Below are 14,355 nucleotides of genomic sequence, written 5' to 3'. Positions count from 1 at the left end.
TGGTATTCGGCTGTTGTCTGCTTTTTTGGTTGGGTTGTTCTTAGGTGCATGATTTTTTATTAGCTGTAAGTGGCTTTGAACTACTGTAGCTGTCAGATAACTGCGAGTACTCTCAGATCTGTTCCTAGTGTCTTTTTGTTGTCGGGATGTATAAATACCCGACCACGTCCACTTGTATTTTTATCCATCTGATGAGTTAGGCTTTTTTCAACTGATTTTCATAGTTCGTTCTTATGTTGTACTGTTATACCACTGTCCCAGGTTAGGAGAGGGTTGGGATCCCGCCAACATGTTTAACCCCGCCACATTATTTATGTATGTACCTGTCCCAAGTCAGGAGCCTGTAATTCAGTGGTTGTCATTTGTTTATGTGTTACATATTTGTTTTTCGATCATTTTTTCACATAAATAAGGCCGTTAGTTTTCTCGTTTGAATTGTTTTATATTGTCATATCGGGGCCTATTATAGCGGACTATGCGGTATTGGCTTTGCTCATTGTCGAAGGCCGTACGGTGAGCTATAGTTGTAAATGTCTGTGTCATTTTGGTCTCTTGTGGACAGTTGTGTCATTGGCAATCATACCACATCTTCTTTTTTATATTGTTGTCTCTTTGACATATTCCCGATTTCCATTCTCAATTTTACTAAAAGTGACCGTCTTTTAGTGAGATGAGATTTGTTGTAGCTCCGTGTTGAAGGCCTCACTGTGATTTTAATATGAGGAACTGCAACAAAAGCGCTGTTCCTTTGTTTATTGTGTGATATTTTGTTGTTGTTGTGCATGTATTGATTTTGTGTCATGTATATATACACTATATTCTTTCTTTTAAGAATTAATATAATTATATCCCTTTAAGCAGCCTCAACTATATACAAGTACTGTTTCACAAAAGTTAGAAAAAAACTCAGATGACTGCTTCGTGCAATTGAGTGCACTCAACACAATATTATAAGCTGATATGAGAAGTAAGTAGGTCAAGGTCAGAGTGAATGTCTTATACTGATCTAAAGGACCAGATAAAAAAACAATCATACAATCGCATGTATCAACGACATTGTAGTCATGTTTGAACATCAATCGGCAATCCTCGGGTGAGTCCGCTACTAAATCGGCCGAGTTGTGACGAATGGTTTAAACATATCAAACATTGTATATGCTCCTGGGGACGTAAGGCCACACATGGTATTAGAGGTGATGTAACATCATAATTATCAATGATTTAGAAGACATGTGACGTTATCATGGTTATGTATCGTCCCCTTGACGTATATTATTTTTTAACTTCTCTGTAACCTTTGTACTTGCATGGTTTTATGATAATAAACTATCTCTCTATCTAAGTATAACTTTGGCGTAAGTATTTAAAGCAGGCCATTGGTTTTCCTTGCTTGAATTGAAATAATTTTTGGTTTATGAGCCCACAGTTTTAGTTTTGCTTATTGTTGAAGGCCCATGGTGACCTACATAGGTTAATAGACCAGCGTCAGTTGGTCGCTTGTGGATTAATTCGCCGTTTCAGAATCTAATGCATCCTGGGTATTATTTTCAAAAAGTGTACAACAAAACGTCCTGATTGGTTAAAAATGCAATACACAATGGAAATTTAACCAATGACGTGACGTTATTTTCGTTTTGGGGTACGAACAATGAAATTACCCATGATGCTTTAGATTCTGAAACGGCCAATTATTTGTAGTCTCAATAATTATTATACCAATACTATATTCTATTCTTTATATGTAGAAATAGATACGCTCTCTGCATATTAAGAGCCAATGCAACAACTCTTCGGTTGGCCATTATGTGGCCAGTTGCATGAATTTATTTCTGTCCATTTTCAATAATACTAGAACACACCCGCGAAATCGCGGGCATATACAGCTTGTGAACTATTGTAGGATGATTGTTTTGTCAAAGATATAATGTATGGAGAATTTCATAAAAGGTATCAAAAGCCCTCTCCCTTTTTCCAAAGTTCGATATTTGTTCCCTTTCTGTTAAATTCAATTATATTCGTGTGTCTGGCCTCAGACCACAATTATTCTTCTCCTTTGCTACAATGCTTCTTTTTGTAAAAGTCAAATCAAATTAAAAATTTGCACCGTTTCAAACATGAAATAAATGTAACTGCTTATATATAGACCATTATTAGTCTAATACAATATGCTTCTAGGACAATCCATCAGTGCTTTATCTTTTGAGAGCCTTATTAACATGCCAATGGTAGGATATGAATCATGTATAAATGACTAAGACCAACTAAGGCTAATTTGAGGGGTGGTCAGCTAGAAGGGTCCTGATCCCGAAATCCCGGGCTTAAAACCATGAAATCCCGAGATGCAGAATTTATAGAAATTCATATCCCGAAATCCCGAAATCGAAAAATATATCCCCGGATCCCGTAAGGACAACAATAAACAATAAATTTGTATGCCCAATTTATGAATATTATATGTTCTTGTCTGTGCAACCGTGCATTCGTTTGATCGTTTGTTCGTTCGTTCGTCCGTCTGTCCCGCTTCAGGTTAAAGTTTTTGGTCGAGGTAGTTTTAGAAGAGGTTGAGCATGTTTTACTTATTTCAATATATATGAAAGTGGTATGACCCCTTAAAAAGTAAACATTTCAAAGAAAACAGTAGACAGAATCAGGGACTTTTTATACTAACATCCGATCCCGACACCCCGAAATAGGTCCTGCCTCCTTCTAATCTCTACATTACTTTCATTTTTGCCAAATAATTTTTTCCCTTTCAACAATAAATTTGTATGCCCCATTTTGAGCATTATGTTTTCTTGTCTGTGCATCCGTGCGTTCGTTTGTCCCGCTTCAGGTTAAAGTTTTTGGTCGAGGTAGTTTTAGATGAAGTTGAGCATGTTTTACTTATTTCAATATATATGCAAGTGGTATGACCCCTTAAATAGTAAACATTTCAAAGAAAACAGTAGACAGAATCAGGGACTTTTTATACTAACATAGAAAGTCCATGCCAGAATACATAGAGTCTCTATATATTAAAGTAGTATAATCGTAGTTTACATGTAGATAAACGCGAAAAATAATTGTCTCTATAAGGAGGTATATATAATAGTTGTGGTTCTTGCGATCTAAACACCATGATAGTGAGAACGCTCTGATTGGCTTATTTATTTTCATTTTTGTTGTCTGTCTGTTGTTTGTTTCAAACCGGAACTCTTATCTATGACTAAAAGTTAGTCCGATGACGGAATCATATCCGGACTCCTTTTTTTGTCGTTTTTCTCTCAAAATAACTCAATCTGAATAATCATAAGAATGGATGACAAATGCGACTATACATGTTACCTATAGGACACAGATGCATGAGGATTGATTTATTGTGGAAGGAAGAGAAGTGACACACAAAATGAGGTCTTCTCGTTTAATAGTATAGATTTGCCATCGGCAGTCCAAATAATCGTAACCTGGACCCCCGAAGGCATGCATATATTGCAAGACCTAACTTTTGTATTTGTAAATTTTTATCGTCATTAAAATGTTTACAATATTTGCCACTGGACGTTAAGCAAAACTGTTTGTTTACATAATAATAATAATAGATAAACATTTCTATTGAAGATACGACATATTCTCTTCTGTTCTCTTTTGTTATAAAAAAAAATCCTTCCTTCAAAGGAGCACTTCGCACAGTGTAAAATCAATAATATACTATAGTGAAGCATACATGTCTATTATGTAAATAAGGTTTGTGTACAAATAAACAAATATAATCATGTTACATGTATTCATATACAAATCATTCTCCAACCTTCCTACATCCCTTTCCCCCAATCCTAACACACATTAAAGAATCATGGTTTATAGCATTTATTAACTTACACATCCTACCATCTTAACAATATCAGAAGACAATATCACTTTTATCCTGAGCCATTTATACATAAATGGAGATACGCATACAGAACGTTAAGACAAACACAAAACTATTTAAATATATACACACAGTTTAAATACAGCATTGAAAGTTCATTCGCTAAGTAAAAATCACAGATAACAAATTCGTTCTTTGTGCATCTCGTCACATCATTTATCAATTGACATTTACGTTGTGATATAACTGATTGTTAGGCAATATATGTATGCATGTGATTGCAAACACTGATTCACGTGACTAAAAGAAAAGGTAAATCACGAGACTAAAATAAAATAAATCACGTGACAAAAAAAGGATAAATCACATGACTGAAAAAAAGGATAAATCACGTGACAAAAAAAGGATAAATCACATGACAAAAAAATGGTTAAATCACGTGACAACCTTAAACCAGTTGCGATGAAAAGGAACTCACGATAAAAAGATCTTACTTCATATAATTCAAAACAAGAATCATATAAGTCGTAAGATGATGAATTTCTTTTCATACTGCTTATAAAAAACAAAATAATAAATAGTCATAACAATAAATATCATTTAAAACACATGTTAAAGTAGATGCTTTTATGGCATTTGAAAACGAAAGCTTCGTGCTACTGTTTTAATCATTTATGCAAAGACTATCCAAAAGAAACAACTGCATAATGTATTGGACAAGCCAATAACTTTCAACACTTATGTCCGTATGAAGAGAACTTATTTGGAATATAGTTACTAAAATAACCATCACTAGAAGTTAAGCGTTCAAATTTTCACCTCTCTTTTTTACCCGCCTGCAGGTCATGATGAATTTGAAATTTGTTATTTAAGTACAATAAGAATATAAAAAAAGATATTGATGTGAAATTTGGACATAAAAAAATTAACTATATTTGTTACATGAATACTTGACAGTGCGGACCGAAGTCATGTCGGACGAAAGCTACTCGGACCAATTTGAAGACAACTTGAAACAATTAGGAAGACAATTTGGGCTGGTCTTAAAGACAACTCGGAACAGTTTTAAACACAACTCATACCAAATATGAAGGCAACACATAAATAATTGAGAGACTAGTGTGACAACTTGTTATATTTTCATGCAGTGATCTAGCTAGACAGGTTAGTATATTTGCTTTTTTTTTATATGCCCCACCTACGATACTAGAGGGGCATTATGTTTTCTGGTCTGTGCGTCCGTCCGTCCTTCCGTCCGTTCGTTCAGGTTAAAGTTTTTGGTCAAGGTAGTTTTTGATGAAGTTGAAGTCCAATCAACTTCAAACTTAGTACACATGTTCCCTATGATATGATCTTTTTAATTTAATTGCCAAATTAGAGTTTTGACCCCAATTTCACGGTCTACTGAACATAGAAAATGATAATGCGAGTGGGGCATTCGTGTACTATGGACACATTCTTGTTAATTTTATGAATATATGGTATAGATAAATATACCCGAAAGTCGTTCAAATGATGTTTTTTTTTCAAAATGGTCCAAGTCGTCTTTGGTCCGACCGGAGTTGTCCTGATTCAATGATACAAACATGTAATTTAAGCTCGCCATGATTAAAAGCACAATGCAGCTGCATGTATCAAAAAAGCTAATCATAAACATTGTATAATTGATTTTACATTATAATATACAATAGTGTTACCTAATATCAACACATCATTCTTACATCATTTATATAAACAACCAATGAAAGACTATTAATAAACATTACGTAAACAAATGTTCAAACCATTTAAAATGTCAATACCCGGAATTGAATCAAATTAATTTAGAAAACATTTGTTTGTTTTTTTAATTATGCACACCTTTGTCTTAAGTTAACTGTAATTTAAAGTATCATGGTTTCCTTTAACAATAACAACGCTAGAGTTATATATAGGAACTAGATTAGTGTACAAAGATGTTTTATTTCCGCGTTCTGTTAAAACTTTAACTTAACCAAAAAACGACTTTCAATTCAAAACAATGGGAAAATAAGTTTGAAAGGAAACAATTTGATAAAAAATACTAAGCAAAGGTATGGCAAAATATCAGATAATTAGAACAACATTCCAGATTTTCAAAAAATGAATGGCGTAAACTTTCTATTACGGAAATAGTTGAGTACATACGATTACAACGGAAATAGTCGAGTACATACGATTACAACGGAAATAGTCGAGAACATACGATTGCAAAATTAGATTCTACGTATATAAAAAGCCATATTGATATACAAGTCTTAATATTATAATTGTGTATCACCTTTTTGAAGTTTACCAATGTCATTGTTTTCAGAAGACTTAAGTTCAATATCTTGTAATTGTATTGACATTTGGGGTTGAGAAGAGTCTGATTTAGAAGTTGAATCACTCTTCATTACAGAAATGTCAGAATCTGATTCACTGTCAGTATTCACTTCAGATGGAATAAAATCTGCCGTATCGTATATGTTCTCATTTTTCTGCTCAGTTTTAAGTTCGATTATCGCCCTTGTTTCATTTTTACTAGTTCCGGCAGATTTGGATACTGGAATAGTTTTTGACGTAGCACCTACTTCCATATCAACTGGCTCTAATTCGTCACTAATTATATTTAAGATTGGTTCAGCATAGCTATTTCTATTCGACCAAGACCCAAGGTCCGGTAAAGAAAAGTCGCTATTTGTCCTTTTCATTTTTTTCCCTATACTTCGGAACCATGAACTTCGTTTATCATCTTCCGATATCGTATTGAGGCTCGTTCGGGACTGACCAATAACGGATCTGAGAAGAGATCCCCATTTGTCTCCTGAACCAGAACTTTCTGGTCGAGCTGATTTAGCAAGTTTTTGCCATTTGTCTTTAATGGCTTCCGCTTTTGTAAGTATACTTTCTTTATTTTCTTTATTTTGTTCCAATAGTTCAATCGCTTTTAGTGCTTTTTTACTTCGCTTCCTGCTTCCTCTGCTCCTTTTGCGACCTGTTTCTTCCTTAACAGAAGTTTCTTTCTTACTGCCTTCTTTTTCTAGATCGTTGGCTAAATCAAGGAAATTTTTCAAAAATTTTCCACCTAGATTTCCAGAGACAGGCTTGTCCCTGCGTTTATTTCTCAGAAGTTTTTTAATGGTTTTCTTTCGTTTTACTTTCGGTGAATCATCCATTGTCACACTGCTATCTTCTTCACCATCGCTACCTATCGTTGAAATAGAGCGGGCATCTTCGTCATCCTCAAACCTTTGCATTTCCTTAACGAGTTGCACTTTGCTTGTAATATCCATTGATGCAACCTCGTTCTGATTCGGCCTCATACAGTTGACTTCCGTCGACGCCATTATATGCAAAAATGTACCCAGTCGGTGAAATATCATCGATATAAACTGAATAAGCAGCGCAATCCCAAACACAGCCATGAAAAACATAGAAATAGGTTCTAGTTTCAAGTATTTTCCTTCAGTATCTTTACAAGGAAGAGGAATGGTGAGGCCAGCACCAGTGATAGCATTTGAATACTGCAAACTAAAGATGATGATGACAAATAAGGCATTTAACATAAAGAACATCAGGCTTGCTTTATTTCTTAATTGTATCAAATCTGTTTGCATTTTTTTCTGTTGTTGCGCATCAGATTGAAGAGGATATAAATACTGGCGAATCAGCTCCTTCCAAAAATGTTTCTCTTCTTTGTTAATGTAACGAATGTTTCCATGACCAATATCAGGATCGTGAATCCAATATGGCGTATCGGCTTCATGGGGAAGCGCTTTTTGTTGAAATATTGGATTATCTGAAAAAGACATAATGTATTTAATTAGATATAGGAAGATGTGGTGTGAGTGCCAATGAGACAACTCTCCATCCAAATAACAATTTAAAAATTAAACCATTATAGGTTAAAGTACGGCCTTCAACACGGAGCCTTGGCTCACACCGAACAACAAGCTTTATTTTTATATAATCTTACCCAGAAAAAGATTCAACTTCTAGCATAAAATATAAAAGAATAAATAAATTTGGTGTTTTAACTGTCTTCTGATTGGCTAAAATTATTAGTTTTATTTTCAATGTTGTCAATTTTGATGGCGACACGCCCACTCTGACGTTGTGTATTCATACGCCAACATGTGTGTACGTTGTTATTGTTAGTATAAACAATATAAAAAGTTTTTTGAGCCTTACTTTTGATAGAAATTTATTTTTAATGAATGGCAATAATATATTTTGATTTTATTGAACCATAAAACTAATTTATGACTCTTCACATTTTACATAATCCGCTTCGCGGATTATTTAATGTGAAGAGTCAAAAATTAGTTTTATGGTTCAATAAATTCAAAATAGATAATAGCCATTCATTAAATACATAGATTACCCCCAGTAGATACCACAGTTCAGATCTTACACATCAATTTACATGTGTCAATGTTTACCATGACAGCTCGCTGTACGCCATGATATTATTTTTTAAACTGTCAAAATTACAGAAAATAACAATAATGTTTGTATCACATGTATTCAAGGAATGACTGTAAAATTGTTCTGTCTATAAAGAAATACATATTACCCCAAAAAAAATATGGTGCTCACTGAAAAATCTTCGTTGCAGGTTATTTTAAATGTTGAAATTCAAATAGATAGAAAACAATAGCTTAGCCTTTCTCGTAATTTTAAAGTCTAGATTTTATTTTAAACCGGAGTACGTTGTTGACATCACGGTCGCAAGACAAAGTTATGTCTGTGAGCTGTTTAGACAAAACACTGTCAGCCAATCAGAAGACGCGATACATCCACAAATAATTTTGTTTAATAATAACGAAAATGGAGGGTCTGGGTGATGATTTGTATTCTTAACGACAGGTGCTACATATGGAGCAGGATCTGCTTACCCTTCCAGAGCAGTATTGCGTAGTCTTCAGTTTTGTGTACTATTACTTGTCTGTTTGTCTTTTTCTTCTTAGCCATGGCGTTGACAGTTTATTTTCGATCTATGAGTTTGAATGTCCCTCTGGTATCTATCGCCCCTCTAAAGTTTGCCAGTTATTCATTTTTTGTAACCTGTTTTTATTTATTCTTTATGTTGTTGGCCCTCTATTTTGCATGTTTTGTCTATTATTCTGTATTCTGTAAACCCAATTTACAGCATCAAAGTGATTATGCTGAAAATAACCCTTGCTTGAATTTGATAAATATGTTATCAACTGGTTGCTAGTGATAACTACAATAAAATCGTCATAGATACCAGGATTACAATAGTGTGCATGCGCAAGACGCACATTTCGTCTTCAAAAGACTCACCAGTGACGCTCGAATAATAAATGTTGAAGGCCAAAATAAGTACGAAAGTTGAAGACAAAATAACGACCAAAAATTTCTAAAATGTTTGCCAAATCATGCAAATACAGCTTAAATAATCTATTTCTGATCTGATGTAGAAAAGCCTTAGGAAGGGGATAGGGTGCAAGCATGAAAAATTGTGTCCTGCATTTACTTTTAGTTGTAATCTATGTCCTGTCATTTTATTTTTCATTTTATTCGATCCGGCTTTGTTCCTTCTTTAGTTTTTCCTGACTTTTTTGGCAAAGTGGATCATCCTGCTTTTTTTTTTAACTAAAAGAACAGTCCTGCCTAATTTTTTTTAATTTCATCCTAGCGGACCCCCCTCCCCCCCGCTTCCCCTCCTAAAAAAACAAATGATAACTCTCTTAGGTGTACAGAAAATCAAAAATACACAAGACATGAATCATACATGCACGTATTTTTTTTTCTTCTCTGTCACAAAATTGTCTAGAGCAAAGTCATGCTTATTGCTTAGTAATTTAAATTCTTTCTGAGGTCAGTACCATCACATCTTTTATCATGTCCGACATTTAACTAACCCATTAGTATACATTTGTGTTTACATTCCTTTATACACAGGATTTAAAAAGATGGGTATACAAACACAGTAATTACAAATAAAAGAACTTCTTTAATCGGTTTATCTCCTTCAACAAATATTTAAACGTTGATTAGAAAGTTAGAAGATAAATGTCTGAAGAGTCAGGTCAAATATCGTCCGGGAACACAGTTATCGTCCCTATGTGTGTTACTTGCCATTTCTTTATACCATTTCTAATTGTTTATCTTCATGTTTTATGCCTCAAGTAGCAAATAGGAGGATGAAATTACACTGTAAACAAAATTGGAAGATGTATTTTAAAGAAAAGTGGTGATTTGGTCCAGCTGAAAAAGGTTACCAATTAGCACTTTAAATAATAGAAGATGTCAAAAGATTTCAAGGCTCCCTTAAAGTAAATTGTTCATATTTTGAGTTTAATAGAGCCGATAAAGTTTTCTATAATTTTGATATAATTTGTCCAAAAATAGTACAACACAATGTAAAAATATTATTGAAACAGAGCAGGTAGATTATGTTTTTCTTATTTTATATCGATCCGGACGTGGTTACGTGTCAAAGTTATACACCCCTAGTCTTTCGTTTTTCGGTATGTACGATCCCAATGGAAGAAAATTAAAAAAAAGCGAAAATGATAGATTGTAACTGTTTGAAAATTGTAATTTTTTGACAATTATCCACCAATGTGTATCTGGTTATTTGTCCCATTTTCTAAGGGTTTAAAGTTAGGAGCTGTATTTAAATTAAATGTCAATGAGACTATTCTTTTCCAGATACAAAATTACGAAAATTTCCAAAAAACATACAATCCGACCAAAAAGATGAAAAATCTCGATGGCAGCTAGGATGAAATTTGAAAAAAAAGGCAGAATGAGCAACTTGGACAAAATTAAAATGCAGGATAAAAATTCATATAAAAAAAGGTCAGGATTAACAAGTAATATAAAGGCAGGAGCGGATAGAGTGAACATAAAAAAGGCAGGACAGAGATTACAACTCAAAATAAAAACAGGACATTTAATTTCATCCTAGCCCCCAACCCCGGCCCCACCTTAAGAATCAAATGGTAGCTCCCTAATCTGATTTGACAACATATCCTGTGTCCCCCCTTTCTGTAAGCTACCCAAACGTGGACATGATGGATGTTCGATTCTCTTGTTTTGCTATATATTCGTAATCTTCTGGTTTTATCCATGTAATGACGCCACTATAAATATTACCAGCTTATCCCTACTTTCCCCTTAACAATTAAATTACAGACACTTTAAAAAGCCATATTTAAAAATCCTTTAAAATCCTTGTTATTGTTTTTAAACTTTTTGAAAGATAAAAGTTCAAAATAATTTAAAATCAATTAAAAAAATCTTAAGCGAACCATTTACCACAAAATGTTCAATGAAAAATGGCATTAAACAAGCATACGGATAATTTATTGATTTCTACTGTTTTTAGTTCCTTTTTTATATTTTCTAAATATATAAGTCTAGCTTTTATAGAGCTTGTTTTTTTGAAACAAAGAAGCGAACATCTTTAATGACATTGATATTGGCACACGCTTCGGGATATTTGATTACAATTGATTGATTGATTGTTGCTTAACGTACAGTGGCACATATCCCATGCATGCTAAGGACGAAAACAGTTAACAATAAATAAAATAGGTAGGTCTAATAATAAAGGCCAATCGAAATGACGGTAGGGTAAAATTGGACAGCCACTGGAAAATGAGGGTATACTGGATAGGAACAGAAATTTTGCCTTGTCACCAACAGATCCCTGAAAGAGTTGTTGCAACGGTTCATAACGTGTAAAGTGCGTTGCACTCTCTTCACACGAGGCATTGATTTAATGTCCCCGTTCTGACGGGACTTCGCTGCAAACTTTTTCATCATGCACAGCCAAACGGACGCCTGACGTTGGCGTCCGTTTAACTACGAATTGGAAGAAGACCACGTGACCATATTGCTGTTTCCCGGTCGTCCTTCGGGGATTAATTTTAAATACAACGATACTTACATCTTACGCCTGCTTCTACTTCCTTCTTTTCACTAGCTTTCCGTATCATCTCCTCGGCTTCTGGTTTGTTCACATCATTAGGTTGTTGTTTAACAATTTTCTGCTCAAGATTTTCTATTGATGCAAGTACTTGTGCAAATTTCGATTCTACTGTATTAACTGGTTCCTTTGGACAACACAAACACTTAAATAAATTCCCAAAGGAAAAGGCATAACTACTGGTTTCCTCATTTTTGTTATCTGCAAATTTATTTAAAATCGATGCAATTTTACTGTCCTGCTTTTTGGTTTTTGGTTTATCCGGCTGAGCTGCTATTGCATTTTCCCTGGTACCCCATGAAACGACATGCAAGTTACATATAGAGTAAATCATTAACAGCATAGACATGCTTGGAATCAGTAAGAAGTACAGTGCTCCATGAAGCAAACAGTAAAATTCTTGTGGATGTAATATTGCAGATATAATGAATATTCCGACTATAAATATCATGAAAATAGTGGTTGGTGAACAAATTCCTTCAAGTTTCATCTCCAAACCGAGGCCAACAACAACAACCATCATCACTAATGCATAAATCAGAGACAGTATCCCAGCAAAAAGAAGCTGTAAAGAAAATAAAATTATCTAAATACTAAGAACTCAAATATTTGAAAATGATTAAAAAAAAATGGGAATTGAGATCGTCTAGATAGCAATGAAACCAAGTTTAATCCACCTTTTTGTACAAAAGACAATTTATATATTTATTGATTTGTGAAATGTAATTTATTCATTTGAGTCTCGTTTTGAGAGTACACGTCAGTGTAATTGTTGCGCTGTCAGCCAATGAGAAGCTCCGTTTTTAAAGAAAAGCTACAAGTTACAAATCAACATAGTACAAATCAAGAAGTTTTACAATTCTAGAATGAAATAGTTTCGTAATATTCCACTCGAGGTCATAATATGAAGTAAACGTTAAATAAATACAGTATAGCTTGGTTTCTGATGATGCTTTTGATATTAAGATAGTTGATTGATACCCGCTATTTATTGACTGTTGTCGTTTTCGATATACAAATGTATAATAAAAACACTGACTGACTGGATATTCGTGGTATAGTTAATTTATTGTCCCTCTTGATATAACTATTGCTCTCTCCTACAAAACTGTACGCATCAGGGCAAAAGTTTCCCCTATGGAGACAATAAACTTACTATTCCACTTTTACCCAGACAATAAGTATACATAACTGTATAATAAACTTGCCGGTTGTAAAAAAACTTTTTTTAATTGGCCGTTTCAGAATCTAAAACACTCATGTTATTGTTCGTGCCCCAAAATGAAAATAATTTCATCATTAGTTGGATATCAATTGTTTGAAAAATGTTTCACCGATCGTGACAATTTGATTTACACTTTTGAAAAAAAAATACCCAGAATGCATTAGATTCTAAAGCGGTAAATTAAATGGATCATCATTCTTACCTGCCATTTACTTTGGACTGTGAAACAAGAAATCAGAAACAAAAGCAATGGAACTAAGTTTATACACAGTGATGTTATCAAATCAATTTGGAATGCTGAGTTGAGTGCACCAACAACCAATAGGAAAATAGTTGCAGGTGTAACCATTGACGACAGAAATAGCAGCAGTTGATAGGCTATATATAGACCGGAAATGTTTTCATTCAGTCTCATTACATTTTTCCAATCGCCCAAAAGATCCAGTATGTTTGCCATTGTAGATGGAGACCATCTTCGTCTTTGATTATAAAATTCGTCAAATCCTTCCGGGGCATAGGTTAAAGCATCAGCCGCGGCGGAATATTCCACTCTATATCCTTGTTGTAACAACAGAGTACACAACCAACGATCTTCACCTTGAACGGAAAAAAAGATCGATATTACAGTCAAACCTGTGTATAAAGTTCATCTTTTAGACATCGATAATACAGTCAAACCTATGAACATACATGCTTTTGATGATAGAAAACTGAAATTACAAGCGAGATGACCTTTGATTGGGAGATCAAAATTCATAGCTATTACTACAACAGGATAATCAGAAAATTACCTGCAACATCAGATTATCGCTTAAAAGGTATGACCTTATATAAACAGATTGTACTGTATGATATTATAAAACCTTAATTCACATGCTACGAGAATATGTTGCTAGCATTAATGTTATAACATTAGGTAGATATTCCTTAATTTAGAAATATACAATAATGCATGTTTCACTCTTTAATTTTAATGCGGATAAAACGTGTAAATAAGATATGCACTGACAAGATGAAGATGAGAACAACCGTAGCAAACTGGTGTTAGAAATACATGACTCGATTGAGATTAAATTCTTCCCAAAAATAACTTTTATACCTTGATCAAACTGAACGTAATGCCTGGCTTCTGTTGAAACAGATGTGTATTTCCTCATGACATTGTCATCCATTAAAGCTGAGGCTCTAAACAGGGAGAAACATCCGGGGCTGCACAACACACAGCCAATCATGTGTTCAGTAGACTTTTGTAGCCAATGGCTGACAGCATATTCAAATTTCTGGTACCATATCATTGGTCCTTTAATGAAATAAATA

The 14,355-nt window shown here is 34.0% G+C and overlaps 1 protein-coding gene across 3 annotated transcripts in view; it reads right to left on the bottom strand.

Moving 5' to 3' along the window:
* Positions 1-3,693: 3,693 nt before the first annotated feature.
* LOC139502434 (chitin synthase chs-2-like) overlaps positions 3,694-14,355 on the bottom strand; it is a 52,390-nt gene continuing 41,728 nt past the window's right edge. For all 3 annotated transcript variants that reach the window (XM_071291908.1, XM_071291909.1, XM_071291910.1), the window contains 4 exons: positions 14,138-14,338; positions 13,241-13,635; positions 11,775-12,378; positions 3,694-7,649 (listed from right to left, as the gene is read on the bottom strand). In XM_071291908.1, coding sequence (XP_071148009.1) covers positions 6,133-7,649; positions 11,775-12,378; positions 13,241-13,635; positions 14,138-14,338 — 2,717 coding nt within the window. In that variant the 3' untranslated portion in view covers positions 3,694-6,132. The remainder of the gene's footprint in view (positions 7,650-11,774; positions 12,379-13,240; positions 13,636-14,137; positions 14,339-14,355) is intronic.

The sequence above is a fragment of the Mytilus edulis genome, chromosome 14 (assembly GCF_963676685.1).
Source record: "Mytilus edulis chromosome 14, xbMytEdul2.2, whole genome shotgun sequence".
NCBI lineage: Eukaryota > Metazoa > Mollusca > Bivalvia > Mytilida > Mytilidae > Mytilus > Mytilus edulis.
The sequence above is the reverse complement of the archived record's forward strand: the minus strand, read 5'-3'. Positions and strand labels throughout refer to the sequence as shown.